The following is an 18982-nucleotide window of genomic DNA, read 5'->3' as shown; positions in this document are numbered from 1 at the left end:
GTGGTGGTTGGTTGTTAGTTGTTGTGTGTGCTTTTTTTTATTTATTTATTTATTTATTTTTTGTCGCTCAAAACTTTTTGCAAGGGACACTCCACCAAATTCCAAGAATGCCCAGTTGTGTTCCCTTACAATAGGGCAGAGAAGGCTGGCAGGTACTTTAAGGGTACGTTCAGACAAGCAGATCCACTGTGTATTTTACCCTGCAGATCTGCCGCTGAAGGACCACTACGCGGTGCCTTTTAGATGTGCCTGCTCAGAGCGGCAATCGTCGATACGAGTAGACACACTGCTGCGATGTGTGAGTTGCCGCGCACGTGCGGTGTACTCACACACATCGCGGCCGCTCCCTGAGCTAGGCCAAGAGCAGCTGCAATGTGCGAGTATTCTGCCCCTATAACCGCTCCGAGCAGGCACAGCTAAAAGCACCCTGTTGTGGTCCTTCAGCGGCAAATCCACAGCAAAAAATACTTTTTGGATCCACTCGTCTGAAGGTACCCGAAAGGTGGTGTTTGGTGAAACACAACTTAGAGTACCTTTCATCACAAAATGTTTGACCTGTTAATATTTATTCAATATTAAACAACTTTCTAATTGGATTTTTATTTTAAAAAAAAAAGCTTTATTTTGTCTTTTTTTTTTTTTTCAGTTTGAAAATGTGGCCACTAGGGGTCTACCTAGGAGTCCATGGCCGCAAGCGTTTTCATCGATTTTGGACTCACGCCAGCCTGGCAGTGAGTCTGAAATTGCAGACCGCTGGCTGAGCACGTGACCAGCTCAGCGCAGCTCCCTGCCGGTCAATCAGAAGCGCTGTGCTCAAACGCATTCCCCGCGGGGCTCTGTACACCAAGGACAAGGAGGGCTCTGTGCAGTGAGGACAAGCGGGGCTCTGAGGACATGCGGGCTCATGGTGGCAGGGATTGTGAGCGGACAGCGGTGTTGACAGCCGTGGCGCGGCTGGGGACAGGTGAGAGAGTGGTCTCTCCTTCTCCCGGCCAGCCGCTGCTCCTCCTTGTTGAAGCAGAAGTGAGGGTGGAATTTTAGGTAAAACTGTAAGTTGCCTATGGCAACCAGGTTGCTTCCTTAATTTTTATAACGGCCTCTTAAAAATAAAAGCAATCTGGTTGGTTGCTAAGTGCACCGGCTCCGCTTTTTTTTTTTTTTTTTTTTTTTTTTTCTGCAGAGTGAAGTACATCTCCCCTCCCCCCATTGCGGATGTTGGCCTCTTCCTTTTTTCATTTATCAAACTCCATACCAAAACCCTAATCTAATGTCTATGTAATGATTGGTGTGGTGTGTATGTATTTAATTCTTCTTCTTCTTTTTTCTTTCTAGCTTGTGTTTTTCAATGGTTTGAAAACCCTGCGGGAAATACATGAAAGACTTACTAAGGAGATGTCTGATAATGAGAAGAATGCTGAAGTGAGTTGCTGAACACTCTGGTACTTAATGTCCTAGATACATGGAAAGTTGCCTCGCCACCACCACTTTGTGTATGCACAACACTCATAGCTCATGAGGCTACATATTATAGGAGTACTCTGGGAAATATTGCTATGGGGTAAAAGGGATTTAAGCAGTAATAACAATTGACGTGTTTTATGAAGATTTGAAGTCTTTAGGCTATGGTCACAACTAGAGATGAGCGAACTTACAGTAAATTCGATTCCCCACGAACTTCTCGGCTCGGCAGTTGATGACTTATCCTGCATAAATGAGTTCAGCTTTCAGGTGCTTCCGTGGGCTGGAAAAGGTGGATACAGTCCTAGGAGAATCTTTCCTAGGACTGTATCCACCTTTTCCAGCCCACCGGAAAGCTGAACTAATTTATGCAGGAAAAGTCATCAACTGCCGAGCTGAGAAGTTTGTGACGAATCAAATTTACTGTAAGTTCGCTCATCTCTAGTCACAAGTTGAATTTGTGCAGTAGCTTTTACTGCATTTTGCCTGTATCTTTGCCGTTTTACAAAACTGCAGTGAAACTGACATCATTTTAGGATAAAGAGATTAGCAAAAGAACAGAAAAGCAACAAGAAACACTGTGTGAACGCAGCCTCAGGAGAGGTGTATAATGATTTCATAGAGATGGGGGCAGTATTATACAGAAAGCTGGGAGGGGTCTGTGACCTTCCAGGAGGCTTCTAATGGGTGATGTCACCCTGTGGTTAACAGGAAGTTAGCTGACTAAGGACACATCCTTCCTCTGACAAATGCTGGTGATCACTTGACCCAGTGACAGTAATGAAATGCATGGATGCTGCTGTGCTGGACCAGTGATGGTGAGTGTAGGACTAGTGATGGTGAGTGTACATGATATGGGCAAGAAGCCTGGAGTGCCCAATTATCATTTTCATTAAATGTCTTAATGGGGTACTCCGGTGGTTAATTTGACTATATGGCATCTTCTTTGTAAATAATTTATTTTATTTTTTGCAATATACGTGTGTGTGTGTGTTTTGCTTACCTGCTTGTTGGGCATGAAGTTCTGTAGTCAGTGTTTTCTTTTACTGCTGTCCACAGCGGCCATGTTCTGTGTCTGCTGTGGACAAGATGTCATAGTTTTTATTTTTCTCCTGTCTGCATGAGAAATAAGCCACGCCCCCTCATCCCCCCCCCCCCCCCCCTCCTCCCAGAGGTCTACATGAGAGAAATAAGCCACACACCCTCCCTCCCGGAGGTCTGCACAGGAGAAGGAACACAGAGAAGATAAGTGTGATCTGAAGGGGAGGATGACAAGGTGTATGGGCTGGGGATGTATAGACTGCAGGGGAATAAATCTCATACTGGGAATGATCTCTATATGTGAAGGGGGAGGGACTCCTGAATGACACATGCTGGGAGTTGTAGTCCCTGTTATGTGTGTATGCTAGTGTTCATAAACCAGTGTGCCTACAGCTGTTATAAAACTACAACTCCCAGCATGCCCTGACAGCCTTTGGGCATTCTAGGAGTTGTAGTTCTGCAACATCTGGAGGGTCACAGTTTGGATATCACGGTTTTGGAGAACACTGTTCTAGCCTATTCAGCATACACATCATGTTACACCAGTGTTTCCCAACAAGTGTGCCTCCAGCTGTTGAAAAACTAAAACTCCTAGTATGCCTAAAGGCTGTCAGCGCATGCTGGGAGTTGTAGTTTTGCAACACCTGGAGGCATCCTGGTTGGGAAACACTGGTATATGCCCTATAGAGGTGTGGTGAACTACAACCCCCAGGAGACTACAGAGGCAGCATGCTGGTGTTATACCACAGACTGAAGACTCCTGAATAACACATGCTGGGAGTTGTAGTCCCTTTTGTGTGTGTATGCCAGTGTATCCCAACCAAGGCTGATTATATTAGTGTGCTGTGTATAAGGGGGCTGACCCGGGAAAATAGTAGGATGGGTAAAGGGCGGAACAAACAAAAAAAGAGCCTCCCCAAACCAGCAAGGCATGTGGCATGCTGGGATTTGTAGTTTTCAGCACAGCAAGAAACAGGAAATAGAAGCAAAGATAGGAAAACAAAGTGGGGGATAAAAAGACAACAAAGAACGAAAATAGTCGCCTAAACAACAAGAATAGAAATGAAACAAAACAAATAGGGTAAGTCAAAAACGGAAAAACACGTTGACCACCGGAGTACCCCTTTAAGGTACCCTGATCACACACATTTTTACAGTTTCTTGATGCACCCTTACATTCCAATCAGGGAGTATGTATTAGAAACATCCACTTCTCTGACTATATAATCCCACCTATCACCTGATTCCGATTATTAAAATTAACTTCATGCCTATTTGACTGATTCCCTGAATTGTCAAACTATGAACCCACATATCTTGGTGCATATCAAGAAACTGAATAGGTGTGTGGTCAGGGAACCCTAAGCTATTTTGACAGTAATTTTTTATTTTTTTTAAATCTATTTATTGTGGTTGACCACAGGTCCTCCTTAAAGAAAATGTCATCAGTATCAATGCACTAACCTGTTGATACGGGCAGATAGTGCTGGTGACTCTAATAACCATACTTGCCTGTCCCCAATCCATGGTCCCGTTTTCCCGCTAGCTTCCTCCGTTCCAGCAGCAGGCTCGGGGCATGGGCTGAGCTTCCTGACTTCACCGATGCTGCCTCTCTGCGAGCAGGCTTAGGGAAACAGCAGCGGTGACGTCAGGAATCTCTGCCCATGCCCCGAGCCTGCTGTCATAATGGAGAACAGGATCAGGGACTGCTAAGTATGGTTATCGTCCTTGTCACCTGTATCAAGAGTTTATTGTGGTGACACTGACAGATTTACCTTAAGCGTAATACCCAGAGCACCAATTTAATGATTTCATTTATTTTTCCTAGAGGTCCTTTGAAAAATGAAATGGCCTGATTGTTGCAATGGATCCCTATTTCAATATTCTATTGCACAGGTTGCAACCCCCCCCCCCCAATACTAGGAAACTAAGAGGCCACCTTAGTTTTATCTTCACATATTTTTCCCCTTCTTAATTACTCTAGTTTGCTTTTTGCATTCAATATTTCCTTTTTGCATATAAATATTTTACTGTACTGTAAGAGGTGAATTATTATTGCACTTCATATTGAGGTTTTGAACTAAAGTTGACTTGTATCTTGCACTTTTTACCAAATTTCCCTTAACTCCCCAGTGGGTAAGGAGAGTAGCTGCTGTGGTTTATCTATACACTGCAGGCACAGAAGAGGAATCCTCCCTTACATCATGCCCTCAGCAGCAGCATGGAGGACATTACAGAGAGACTAAGGCAGCATGTAACATGATCTCTGGGAGCTGATAATCCATCTTGTCTCTTCAGATGGATTTTAGCATTCACTTGAAAATCAGTACAAGTAGAGAAGTAGCTCATAACTAAGAAGCATTTTCCTCTAGTAAGATATATTATAAAGTTTATGTTCCTGGTTCATGTTTCGTAATGATCCCTCTGAAATGATGTACGGTCGTAGCTAAACTGACACAGAATATGGTTATTGCAGTTTGCTTCATCAAAGACTTTTAGTTCTTTGTCAGATGTTTGTATAATAAATACTGAAATACAACTATAATCATTTAATATGTTTATTTGGCAATAACGTCAAGCTTTTGCAAAGATCCTTTAACAAGACTTTAATGCATTGGTATCAGCTTCTGGGCCAAATCTTGATTGATCACAACCCATTCCTGCCTAATCACTGTTCGGAGATTATCACAATATAGATATATATTTTTTTTCCTGGTTCACTGGAAGGTGTTGCTCGTAGAGGATTTTTATATTCCATTAGTTTTTTTTCACCCAATTTTAAGTGAGCCCACTCTCTTGGGTAAAAAGCAAACCCATACTTGTGGTCTCAGGATGCTTTGCTGTTGGTATGACACAGGACTCTTGGTAGTGCTATCTTTTTTTTTCCTTCTCCGGGCAATCTTTTTTCCAGATGATCCAAACAGTCCAACTGGGGCTTCATCAGAGAAAATAACTTTACCCCATTCTTCTGCCATCCAATCTCTGTAATACCTGCAGTATGTCAGTCTGTCCTTAATGCTTTACCTGTAAAGTGGCTTGTTTGACACCAGGCCATCCTCCAAAAGCCTTTACCTCACTGTGTGTTCAGATGCACTGACACTTGCCTACTGCCATTCCTGGGCAAGCTCTGCACTGGTGTTATAAATCCCGATCATAAGACGCTTTAAGAGACAATCCTGAAGCAGTCTTCACAGCAGTTGAACCCCTCTCCTTGATAATCTGATAGATGGTTGATTTAGGGTGTTTGATTCAAAGCAATGATGACTGCTGGTGCTTAATTGGAGATGGTTTGTTTTTATAAGGCCAGAATGGTCAACCTCTTTAACAAAAAATGGCCCATATTTATCAATCTGAAGCAAATGTCTGATATTTCTCAGCCTGCAACCAATTATTATAGGTGCTATCTGTCTGAGAAAAATCTGGGGTGAAAAACTTTGCATAATCACCCGGCATGTCTCCATAACACTGAGCTAAAGAAAAGATCTCTGAAATGATGCTAGCGGGTCATTACATGGTGGTGCTGACATTTTGTGGAAATTAGCTTGTGATTAAAACCATTAATATAAAAATAGAGCTAAGTTCTTAAAAAAATAAACTGCAAAAGCAGGTTGGTCGAATAACCATTTAGATTTTTCATGACTTGTATGTATTTTCTTTAGTCCATTCTAAAAGCCAATGAAGATGCAGTTACATTTGCTCTTGGTGAGGTGCAGAAAGCTTTGGATGTGAAGAAGCAACAACTTCTGGACTTGGTTAAACAGCAGCAAAGTGCAGCTATGAAGCGCAATGAAGTACGGAAAGTAACAAAAGCTCATCACAAAACTACAGTTGAAAGTCTCCTAAAGGATTGTGAAAAACTTGTAGATGACTATGAACCAAAAAGCTTCCTTCAGGTAACTTATTTTTACGGTTTGGTTTACACATTAAATTGCAGCACTACTTATTCAAAGTCTTGCACAGGGCCAGCGTCCCAAACCTGATCAAAGTCCATCCAATAGAAAAAAAAGCTATGGCGCAGCACTCCAAAATGTGGTAACAAAAAAGTGGGTTTATTGGCTCACATCACAGCAACATTTCTGTCCTGCCATAGGACCATTTTCAAGCTTAGTGATACATACTGAATAGAGGGCATTTATACCCAAACACGTGCTCAATCCATAAGGTGCAAAGCGCCTGCGCGATTGTGAAAGGAGGAAGAAAGCAGGGCTTCAGTCAGCTGACCAAATTCTGATTCTGTTGTGATCGCTTCTAGTCACATGACTCTGAACAACGAAACAATGAAACACTTAAACAAGGAAAGAGAAAGAATGAAGCACATACCGGCATGTTAGATGCAGATGCGGCTTTAGTCTTTAAAAGACGGGATGACTGGTACAGAGGGCGGACGGGTGCTTCTGGGAGACCTCAGGCTACGGTCCGTGTCACGCTAAACTGCGCTTCATCAGGCCCCACAGTCCGTGTCACGCTAAACTGCGCTTCATCAGGCCCTCGTGACCTGATGAAGTGCAGTTTAGCGTGACACTGACCATAGCCTGAGGTCTCCCCGAAGCACCCGTCCGCCCTCTGTAACCGCCATCCTGTCTTTTAAAAAATAAAACCTGCATCTAACATTCCGGTATGTGTTCCGTTCTTTCTCTTTCCTTGTTTAAGTGATTACTGTGGATGAACTGTGTAAACGTTGAGCACTGCCACATAGATTTGCATGGGACTGTCCTGGTATAATATAGGTTGCCATTGCAGTCAGCTGCATACAGCTAGCAGTTCTGGAGTCTGCTTCTCTGGATATGTGCTAGAATAATGAAACTTCTGGACAAAAATGATGGCCCCCTGAACTTCTTTTGCACAACCTTTTGGAGGCAGTCACTGATGTCAAGTAATTTCTATAATTCTCACTGAGACTTCTGCACTTTTCTCAAGGTATCTTGGCCGACTCCTCCTAAGATTCTGCTCCAGTTGTCTCAGGTGTGAAGGTGCCTTCTCCAGACTGCATGTTACAGCTTCTTTCACAGATGATCAGGGCTCGTAGAAGGCCACTTCAGAATAATCCAGTGTTTTGCACTTAGCCATTCTTGGGTGGTGTTAACTGTTTTACAGTAGGTACAGTGGAGATTTATCAAAACCTGTGCAGATAAAAAAAAAAAAATGCCCATAGCAACCAATCAGAAATATACATTTTTTTTTGGCCCTTGAAAAATAAGAGAAGCATTCTGGTTGCTGTGAAACTGCTCCACTCTGCCTCTGCACTGATTTTAATAAATCTCTCCAATTGTGTCTCATTTGTCCAAAGGACCAGCCTTTAGACAGATGAGACAAAACTGGAGCTTTCTGACAAGTCACATCAGCTCTATGTTCACAGATGCAAAAATGAAGTATACAAAGAAACACTACCTACTGTGAAGCATTTAGGGAACTCTTATGTTTTGGGGCTGCTTTGCTGCATGTGGTACAGAGTGTCTTGGATCTTTACAGGGTGATGGTGAAATCCCAAACTGTTCTGGAGGGAAACGTGCTGCCAAGTGTCATAAAGCTTTAAAACATTGGACTAGCCCTGATCTGAATCCTATTCTGTGGAAGGAGCAGAATGCAGTCTGGAGAATGCATCCTTTAACCCTGAGATACCTAGAGACAAGTGCAGAAGTCTCAGGCCAAATTAACATCAAATTAAAGCCCAATAGACTTTAATGGGATTCGGCACTCCCATTTACACTTTAGAATTTCAGCATGTGAGGGTAGAGCTGGGCGGTATGACCGAAAATGTGTATCACGGTATTTTTGTAACTTATGGCGGTTCCACGGTATATAACTGTATTTCCTCTGCAGGTTTTTCTGCCCATTGACTTCAATGGGCAGCAAAATCTGCTAAAGCGGATCTGCAGCAGAAAATATGCACGTGTGAACGCACGCTTAGAGTTACAGAAATCTTTTACAGTGGCTGCCTCAAAAGGTTGTGCAAATAATTCTGTTGAACCACAATTCAACATTCAGATTTTCATCAGTTATTTTCAGTACATTTTTATTCATTACTTTTCAGTTTAAAGTTATTTTAGGGAACATTGTAGGTTTTTCTGTCTTTAACGGAAGGGTCACAACAATTTTGTAAATGTGTGTTAATGTTGGAAAATGTTACTGTAATTGGAGCCAAAAAAACGATTAAATAAATGTTAACCTAAACTTATTTTTTTATTTTATTTTATTTTTCAGGTTGCTTGTGGCCTAAATAAAAGGTGTGTATTTTAGCAGCCTCCATTCTTCACTATTCTTGTGTGTAGGACTGCTTTTTCTAGCTTCAGGAATGTATACAGTTTGCTGAGATGACAAGTCACTTTTGGTCTTGACAAGTCAGCATGTGATTCCTTCCAGTAAGGCTAGGTTCACATCTATTCCATCTGTGAAAGGATACAATATCAAAGTGGATGCCGTAGTATAGGTGCAGAAACGGGCATAAGACCCATTGATTTCAGGGGACAGAATTGACTTAGCTGATGGAAGTTTTACTGATGCCTGTGTCAAGGAGGGCACAAATGTGACCCCCTAATCCCTAAATTGTAATCTATAGATTGTATGATAATGGGTGTAGGGGATTTATCAAGCTTTGTTATAGGATTTTCTTTGTTGCTCATAGCAACCAATTACAGCTTTGCTTTCAATTTACCAGAGCAATGAAAAGGAATTAGAACTAACACACACAAATCTCCCACACAATCTTACATTTTGATAAATTACAGTATTTCTATTTCTTTAGACGTGTGGTTCAGACGTCAAAAATTTAGATGGCAACTGTCTTACTCCTGACTAACGCCCTCCCGCCCCGATCCAACCCTTTCGTTAGTTCATGAAGCACATGGGTAGTCGGCTGGGGAGTGAACAGTGCTGCTGCCGATTTCACCCAGCTATAAATCAGTGGGTCTCAGGACTTCAGCCCAGTGCCATCTACACTTTCACTTGTCTGGACAACATGTAAAGTTTTACTAAACTAATTACTGCATGTTTTGTAATTTTCTATCCATTTTATATTTCTGTATTCTGCTACAGGATGAAGTCTAACCTTGAACTTATGGAGTTCTGTTCTGATCGCAGTGAAGACATGTTTAAAATTGAACCACAGTGTGTAGATGTGAAGGCTGTACTAGATGCAGTTTCTGCGCTTGCGATTACAAGCAGTTTCAAGGGTTAGCAGCTCTTATGCCTTTTTTTTTTGTTTTTTTTGTTCTCTAGCCGTATTGGTTAATCCTATTTATGTGCCTTCCCTCTGTGTCAAATTTGTTTAAAATTTTAAGTTAATAAATGTATTCTTTTTAATTGGGTGTCTTCTTTCTATATTGTTGTGTTTTAAATCTTTCTAATTTTTCATTTTGCTATCTCTACTTTATAAATAATCCTGAAACCATGTAGTTTCCATTCTGGCAACTAGGCTTGACAATTAGCTGAGAATTCCTGTTTGGTACAGATCACTTTTACCAGCAGTGTCCTCCTTATCACAAACAGGACCAGTAGCTGTTGCTCACAGATTTGCCTCCCCTTCATGCAAGAAAGACTGGGTCACAGAGCACACCCAGACATCTCTCTCTGAGACAGCTTGTCGAAATTCTGTTAACGGCTTAGGCGAGGTAGATGCCCCTATAAAGTATAAAAAAAATTTTAATAACACTTTATTAAATGTCATTAATATTAGAGTACCTTCTTAAACAGAGACTACTACCTTGCTGACTATGTTTTTGTGTAATAAACACTATCTTTTTTTTTAATATATTGATATGCTGTGTTGTTGTGGCAGAGAGCTGTTTCTTTATTCAATATGCAAATGAGCTATTAGTCACGCCCACAGTGCACCAATCTCCCAATGCAACGCTATGCCTGCCTGGACGCTACTCATCTTTTAAACCCATGTCTGACCTATAAGAATGAGATGGAGGGGGTCCTGCGTGCATAGCAGTGTTCCCAGAGATACATTTTTGCACCAAAGAGCTTTTTGCATAGTGAACTAAGGTCCCCTCTTCCCCAGGACAACGACAAAGCACATCTTAATATTGTGAAATGAATACTTCATTTAGAAATGCCAGTAGTTTGTCTCCACCAAAACTGATCATGCATTCTTAACCCCTTAACGACGAAGGACGTAAATGTACGTCCTGGTGATGTGGTACTTAACGCACCAGGATGTACATTTACGTCCTAAGCATAATCGCGGGCATCGGAGCGATGCCCGGATCATGCACGGCAGGTCCCGGCTGTTGATCGCAGCCAGGGACCCGCCGGTAATGGCGGACATCCGCAATCCCGCGGATGTCCGCCATTAACCCCTCAGATGCCGTGATCAATACTGATCACGGCATATGCAGCATCGCGGTCACTTAATTGGATGATCTGATCGCCCACAGCGCTGCCGCGGCGATCCGATCATCCAGCATGGCAGCCGGAGGTCCCCTCACCTGCTTCCGCTATCTTCCGGGAGTCTTCTGCTCTGATCTGCCTTCCCGCAGACCCTGATCAGTGCTATGTCCTATACATAGCACTGAACAGGATTAGCAATCGAATAATTGCTTTAAATAGTCCCCTATGGGGATTATTAAAGTGTAAAAAAAAAAAAAAAAATAGTGAAAAAACCCCCTCCCCCGATAAAAACGTAAATTGCCCCATTTTCCCTATTTTACCCCCAAAAAGTATTAAAAATTTTTTTTTATATACACATTTGGTATCACTGCATGCGTAAATATCTGAACTATTTAAATAAAATGTTAATGATACCATACGGTGAACGTAAAAAAAAGTCCAAAATAGCTGCTTTTTTATAACATTTTATTCCAAAAAAATTAATAAAAAATGTATTAAAAGTTTTATATAAGCAAATATGGTATCAATACAAAGTACAGATCACGGCGCAAAAAATGAGCCCTCATACCGTCGCTTATACGGAAAAATGAAAAAGTTATAGGCCTTCAAAATAAGGGGATCTTAAACGTACTAATTTGGTTAAAAAGTTTGATTTTTTTTTTTAAGCGCAACAGTAATAGAAAAGTGTGTAATCCTGGGTATCATTTTAATCGTATTGACCCAAAGAATGAAGAACACATGTCACTTTTACCATAAATTGTACGGTGGGAAAACGAAACCCTCCAAAATTAGCAAAATTGCGGTTTCTTTTTAATTTCCCCACACAAATCGTATTTTTGGTTACGCCATAAATTTTATGGTAAAGTGAGTGATGGCATTACAACGGACAACTGGTCGTGCAAAAAACAAGCCCTCATACTAGTCGGTGGATGAAAATATAAGAGTTATGATTTTTTGAAGGCGAGGAGGAAAAAATGAAAACTTAAAAATAAAATTTTCTGCGTCCTTAAGGCCAAAATGGGCTGCGTTCTTAAGGGGTTAAATATTAAAGGGGTATTCCAGGGAAAAACTTTTTTTTTTTTTTTTATATATATATCAACTGGCTCCAGAATGTTAAACAGATTTATAAATTACTTCTATTAAAAAAATCTTAATCCATTCAGTACTTATGAGCTTCTGAAGTTAAGGTTGTTATTTTCGGTCTAAGTCCTCTCTGATGACACCTGTCTCGAAACGCCCAGTTTAGAAGCAAATCCCCATAGCAAACCTCTTTTAAACTGGGTGTTTCCCAAGACAGGTGTCATCAGAGAGCACTTAGAAAAGAACAACCGTAACTTCAGAAGCTCATAAGTACTGAAAGGATTAAGATTTTTTAATAGAAGTAATTTATAAATCTGTTTAACTTTCTGGAGCCAGTTGATATATATAACATTTTTTTTCCTGGAATACCCCTTTTGAGGTACCCTATACATTTAAGATTTTTGACAATTTTTCTCTTGTATGAGGTCCTCTTTATAGCTGCCAATTGGTAACTAGTGCTAAAGAGGCTTTTCATTTAAGGAAATCCAACATACCCTTTTAGGTCTCATACACATCACAAAATCTCCAGTGACATTGTAGTGTCTAGAAGTACATTTCTCTAGTGAGAACAGTTGATCGCTGGGTGTTAGACACGCAGAAATCGGCAACCTAATAAGTAATTAAGGAATGTAAAAAGTACAAGGGTTCCGGAGGTCTGTTCATACATTTACAAACCATTGAAGGGGTTAGTTTCTGTCAGACTGCCTATTGCAAATAGTGATGGCACTAGATTTGTCTTCCACTACCTAAAGACTGGAGGAAGTACCTAAGCAGTATTCTCCCCTACTCTGTCATTTAATTAAGCCCACACTTCCAATGTAAGTCTATGGACCTAGAGCAGGGAGAGAAGCCTGTAGCAGTGTGGTCTTCTCCAGCCTTATTCTACTGATCAGTGGTGGTCATCTTTCTTTTTTTCTTCCTCTAGTGACAGGTACTTTATCAGTACATAATTGCACTACAGTCTAGGTTCTGCTCAGCTTTTTAAAGCATCCTCCATTGTAGCTGAATCTTTACATCACAATAAATGAAATGAAGTTCTTACCAAGATCTCTACAGAGTTTGTATCCTTTGTTCTAGAGAAACTAAAATTTTATGTATATAAAAAAAAAAAAAAAGTATGTATGTATGTATATGTATATATGTATGTATGTATATATATATATATATATATATATATATAATTATATTCCTGAGGAAATAAATTGATAACATTTTAAATCTACCTATGCATACTTGTCATTTAAAGTAATTTAAGAACAATTTTTAAGGTTTTTTTTTTGGGTATTTTTTTTTTTTGTTTCAGATGTGAGTAAGCAAAATGGAAGCTTTTCTTTTAAATCCAGATCCAGAACTTGGAATGATGGAATGACCACTAATGAGAAGTATTGTGTAAGTGGCCACAAGATCATTCTCCCCCCTATTTAACTCTATATGCACTACATTTTATCTATTTTTTTTTTCCAGCCTGTTCAGGATGAGGAGCTGATTTATCTTCAAGGCCAGATGCAAAGAATGACCATACGCTTTGTATGTATATCAAAGATGCCAGAGTATCAGCACTTGAGCTATGAGGTAATATGAGGCTAACTTATTGGTTTAAAAAAAAAAAATCTGGATAAAGGCCAAAAAATGGCCATCTTTTAGTAGAATGTTCAAACAATGGACATTCACTTTTAGCGTCCGCCACTGAATTCTTCAGCAGTCGGACCACGTGGATACTGCCATCTCAATAGATTACAATGCAGTCCTAGCGGAATTATGCTGAAAGAATTCACATATTCATTCTTTAAGCGGACCTTAAGAGCTACTGCCACGATTCCACAGTCTGAACAGAGCAGCAGAATCCTATTGATAACAATAAGATTCTTCTGCAAGCTGAATGTCTGCAGTGTGGATGGACAAGCCTTTAGTTACTCAGCAACTGATTTCCTATATGCCCCCCCCCCTTCCCAGCCATGTTCCAATTTAGTATTTTGTGCCATTTTTTCACCCATATAAATCATGTATCTTAACTTTTGTATTTTTTATGGCTTTTCCCCAGCTATTTGAGTTTTGGTTGAACTCCATAATTTTGAGCTGTTTACGTCTGTTTCTACAACTTTTAAGCAGTTAGCTGGGCCATAGATTTTTGTTTTAGTCCCAAAAACTGTCAAATACGGTGAAAGAGGGCCAAAAATTGCTGAATATGTGAGAACATAGCCTTACTGTGTAGTTGAGTGGTATTTGTTGAGATGTTTTTACAGATTATGCATGTAGTTTAGTACATATAGTAAGAAAATATTTAGTACTTAATGATAATCCTGTATTTAATTGGTAGGAACTTCGTCTGAAATATTATGAGCCATCTGTTGTACAAGAAAAAGAGGCTGTTTCTACTTCTGAACGACAAAGGCCTTTTTTTTGCAATAATAACGGTGTAAACTTCAAGATTCCTTTAAGTGGTGTAAAGCCCACAAAACTAAAAAGACAAGATGCATTTGACTGGGAACGTACAGCTTATGGTAAAGCTGTATTCAAAGGAAAATCCACAAAAACAGACCTTGGGAGAATGGAGCAAAAGGACAGTTTTTTCACATGTGCACTCAGAAAAGATGATCCAGTCAAGGTTGGGCCTTTTGCCAGCTCGCTCTTAGGAGAACTGCCCTCTAAAGTGGAGACATCACCTAAAATTACCAATGATATGGACAACACAGGCTTGTTTCCAAATTTCTGCCTGGGGAAATCAGAAAATGCAACTATAAAGAAGTCAAGTAGGAACGAGAAATCTTGTAAAAAGATGAAGTCCACGTCATGCTTGCCAAAGTTTTTAAGTGCCGGATCGGCTGCAAGTGTTGGTAATGTGGAAGGTGTGGCTCCTATCCAAAAAAGTTTACATAGGAATATTTGATCATTTTTGTCCACTGCTTGAACTAAACTTACTTGTTTAGATATGAAAGTGCATAGTAATCATGGCAAAAATCAGTACAGCGCTGTTTGTACATTGCCACTCATTGGCCAAAAATATTAATGACCTGTGGCCAACACCAAAAAACTCAGATCATATGGGCGTGAACTTCATTTTAATAATGGGAGTGAATATTGGTTGTACAGTTAGGGCTTGAGAATGTTTAACATTAAGGGGCTTGTATGTCTAATACATACCCTCTGACTGTAATAATTCTGTCCATCGCCTGATATTCACTTCCATTATTTAAATTATGTTCACACCCATCTGACAGATTCCCTGAATTGTCGCACTATTAAAACAGAAGGGAAGAAACTGTAAAAGGTGCGTGGTTGGGGCACACAACTATCTAATGATAACGCTATCTGACTTTTTTGGGGTTGGCCACAGGTCCTCTCTGTCAGCATAAATTCTCCAAGAACAGAATTCTGATAAAATGTTTGGACAGCAGAAACTTAAAGGGGTACTCCTGTGGAAGTGAAATGTCTTCAATTCAGCTGGTGCCAGAAAATTACACATTTGTACTTTGCTTCTTCATAAAGTATTAGCCCTTCCAATCAGCTGCTGTATGCTCTAGAGGTAGTTGTGCAGTTCTTTCTAGTCTGACCACAGTGCTCTCTGCTGACATCTCTGTCCATGTCAGGAACTGTCCAGAGTAGAACATCCTGATAGCAAACCTCTCCTGCTCTGGACAGTTCCTGACACAAACAGAGGTGGCAACACAGAGCACTGTGGTCAGACTAAAAAGAACTAACTTCCTCTGTAGTATACAGCAGCTGATAAGTACTGGAAGGATTAAGATTTTTAAATGGAAGTAATTTACAAATCTGCATAACTTTCTGGCACCAGTTAATTTTAAATATTTTTTTCTCCACACCGGCCTACCCCTTTAAGGGGTTATCTGAGCCTATAAGAGGTTTTGCATTTTGCTTGGATTACAAAAAAAGCAGCATACCCCTACCTCAGTCTCCTGCAGTTGTCAGTCTGAGCTGTACGTTGCTTTGCTTCTGACTTCCAAGGACAACTCGTCTCAATGGCCCGCTGGGCTAATCCCTGATTTTGGTGGGACACTGCGGTGGCCAGTGACTGGTTGAGCGGACATTTCCTGCTGAGATGAGTTTCTTGGAAGCAATAACCCCTTTTAATTCAGATGATCTGTTATGTATGTGATCACCTAGACATAACCTTCCTATAAAGATATTTTTCTTTTACATTTCTAGAGACCATGTCTGTCAGTTCTGCCTCCTCCGAAGAATTTTATGATGCAAACATTAATATAGATCCAGACTTGGAGCAGCCCTGTGGCCTGCGGAGCACTATCCATAACTCTACTGACAGTGATAAATCATCGACTTTACAAGGGAGTCCGCATTAATGTTGTTCATGTATTGATGTCCCATATTACAGTTCATTAAAGTGTACCTCCTGTCTTGACATGGCATAAAATATTTGTCTAGGTGCTGGCACCCTGATATATTACTAGATTAAATAAGATGTGCACATAGGCTTTTAAGGGCTTATCCAGGGTTAAATAAAACATAGCTGCTTTCTTCCAAAAACGGCACCACACTTGCCCAATGGATTGAGCTGCAATACCAGACACAAACTTAGTACAAGAGTGGTGCTGTTTCTGAGTAGCTTTTTTTTTTTTTAAAGCCCTTGATAACTCCTTTCTAAACACTGAGCCAACAAAAATGTAAATGTTTACTGCACTTCAGTAAGCTTGAATGGGTCTCCAGTATTGGACACCCCTGGATTCTTAACCTCTTAAAGGGTACCTCTCATCAAATAAACTTTTGATATATTTTAGATTAATGAATGTTGAATAACTTTCCAATAGCATGTTAATGAAAAATATGCTTCTTTCTATTGTATTTTTCCCGATCAGTCCTGTCAGCAAGCATTTCTGACTCATGCTGGAGTCCTAAACACTCAGAGCTGCCAGCCTGTTTTGTTCACAGCCAAACAGGCTGTGAACAAAGCAGGTTGGCAGCTCTGAGTGTTCTCCTTTGTGAACAAAGCAGACTGGCAGCTCGTAGTGTTTAGGACTCCAACATGAGTCTGAAATGCTTGCTGCTAGGACTGGTAGGGAGACCCCTAGTGGTCATTTCTTCAAAGTGGAAAATTAAGTAGAAAGAAGCATATTTTTTTAATAACATGCAATTGTAAAGTTATTCTGCATACATTAATCTATAATATATCAAAAGTTTTTTTGATGAGAGGTACCCTTTAAAGACTCAGGGCGTACCTGTACGCCCTGAGCTCAGTCCCGGTGTGAAAAATGGGGTCACACAGTGACCCCGCATCACACCGGGTCGGTCCCGGCTGCTAATCATAGCCTGGACCCTGGGCTAACAGCGCTCGGCATCGATCGTTGTGCCGCGCGCTGTTAACCCTTCAGACGCGGCGATCAAAGTTGACCGCCGTATCTCAAAAATGAAAGTAAACTCTTCCCGGCAGCTCAGTCGGGCTGATCGGTACATCGATAAAATCGCGATGTTCCGATCAGCTGGGATGCAGGCGGAGGTCTCCTTATCTCTCTCCGCTGTGTCCGATCGTCGATTGATTGCTCCAAGCCTGAGCTACAGGTTTGAGCAATCGAGCCTCTATCTGACTGATCCGTGCAAAGCTATGGCTTTGCAGGGATCAGCATAGATCAGTGTGTGCAGTGTTATAGGTCCCTATGGGAGCTATAGCACTGCAAAAAAAAGTGGAAAAAAAAAAGTTAACAAAGGTCATTTAACCCCTTCCCTAATAAGTTTGAATCACCCCCCTTTTCCCATATAAAAAAAAACTGCAAATAAAAATAAACATATGTGGTATCGCCACGTGTGAAAATGTCCGAACTATAAAAAATATATTGTTAATTAAATCGCACGGTCAATGGCGTGCGCGCAAAAAAATTCCAAAGTACGAAATAGTGTATTTTTGGTCACTTTTTCGATCATGAATAAAAAGCGATCAAAAAGTCAGATCAATACAAAAATGGTACCGATAAAAACTTCAGTACACGGCGCAAAAAATGAGTCCTTATACCGGCCCATATGCGGAAAAATTAAAGGGTTGTAGGGGTTAGAAGATGAGAATTTTTAACATATAAATTTTCCTGCATGTAGTTATGATTTTTCTCCGAAGTACGACAATATCCAACCTATATAAGTAGGGTATCATTTTAACCGTATGGACTTACAGAATAAAGATAAGGTGTAATTTTTACCGAAAAATGCTCTGCGTACAAACGGAAGCCCCCAAAAGTTACAAAATGAAATTTATTTTTTTTCTTCAATTTTGTCGCACAATGATTTTCGCCGTGGATTTTTTTGTAAAATGACTAATGTAACTGCAAAGTAGAATTGGTGGCGCAAAAACCCTACTCCCAATGACTTCCGTGGGAGGCAGGGAACTGTGTAGGAAAGAAGTGGAAGTCCTTTTTTCTGTACAGTGTTCTGCTGCAGATGCCATTAAAAACAATGAGAGCTTCAGGGCTAGAACTGCACTCGAGTCCAGATTATGACTGTTGAACTAAAGGTGGTGTGGTCTTGGGCATGAAAAAAAATCACACACGGTGTAAATAAACACTTTTTTTGTGTATGCATGTTATACCCAAAATTGTGTAATTGGGAGGTATTATAAGTACTGCTATATTAAGTACAGTTATAAATATATGCCCAGTTATAAATTTGAGCCCAAACTTATAACATGACCTGTGCAGTTTCTTCATTGTAATACTACAAATAGAACCGTCAATGTGTGCACGGTTGTGGCTGGTATTGCAGCTTGAGATGCCATTATTGCAGTAAAGGTGCCTCTTTTGTCCTGCTAAATGCTGGGTCTCCCAGAAGTTTGGCCCCCATCAACTGGACACTTATAGTCTTTTCAAAGAACAAGTTATCAATGTTAAATCCTAATAAAAAAAATAAAAACAGCTGCACCTAGTGGTTAAGTTTTGAGTGCCAATTTTCCTGCAGGAACTTTTTTTAAGACCTTGAATCATGCATTTTGCCACTTTAAATGCGGTTATTACTTATTTTTTTTTACAACTGAGCATCTAAAGCTAAATTTACATGGCATAAAATTACATATGTATGTCAGTAGTAAAACGCCTGTAAAATAAATGCTTTTCCCCTA

General features: G+C 40.4%; 1 protein-coding gene across 1 annotated transcript in view; it reads left to right on the top strand.

Moving 5' to 3' along the window:
- LOC130358204 (tripartite motif-containing protein 5-like) overlaps positions 1–18777 on the top strand; it is a 23541-nt gene extending 4764 nt beyond the window's left edge. The window contains exons 2-9 of the mRNA XM_056561090.1: positions 1333–1419; positions 6159–6392; positions 8701–8723; positions 9532–9668; positions 13214–13299; positions 13375–13482; positions 14228–14756; positions 16075–18777. Of these exons, the coding sequence (XP_056417065.1) occupies positions 1333–1419; positions 6159–6392; positions 8701–8723; positions 9532–9668; positions 13214–13299; positions 13375–13482; positions 14228–14756; positions 16075–16229 (1359 nt within the window). The 3' untranslated portion in view covers positions 16230–18777. The remainder of the gene's footprint in view (positions 1–1332; positions 1420–6158; positions 6393–8700; positions 8724–9531; positions 9669–13213; positions 13300–13374; positions 13483–14227; positions 14757–16074) is intronic.
- The last annotated feature ends 205 nt before the right edge of the window (positions 18778–18982 follow it).

The sequence above is a fragment of the Hyla sarda genome, chromosome 1 (genome assembly GCF_029499605.1).
Source record: "Hyla sarda isolate aHylSar1 chromosome 1, aHylSar1.hap1, whole genome shotgun sequence".
Taxonomy (NCBI): Eukaryota; Metazoa; Chordata; class Amphibia; order Anura; family Hylidae; genus Hyla; species Hyla sarda.
The sequence above is the reverse complement of the archived record's forward strand: the minus strand, read 5'-3'. Positions and strand labels throughout refer to the sequence as shown.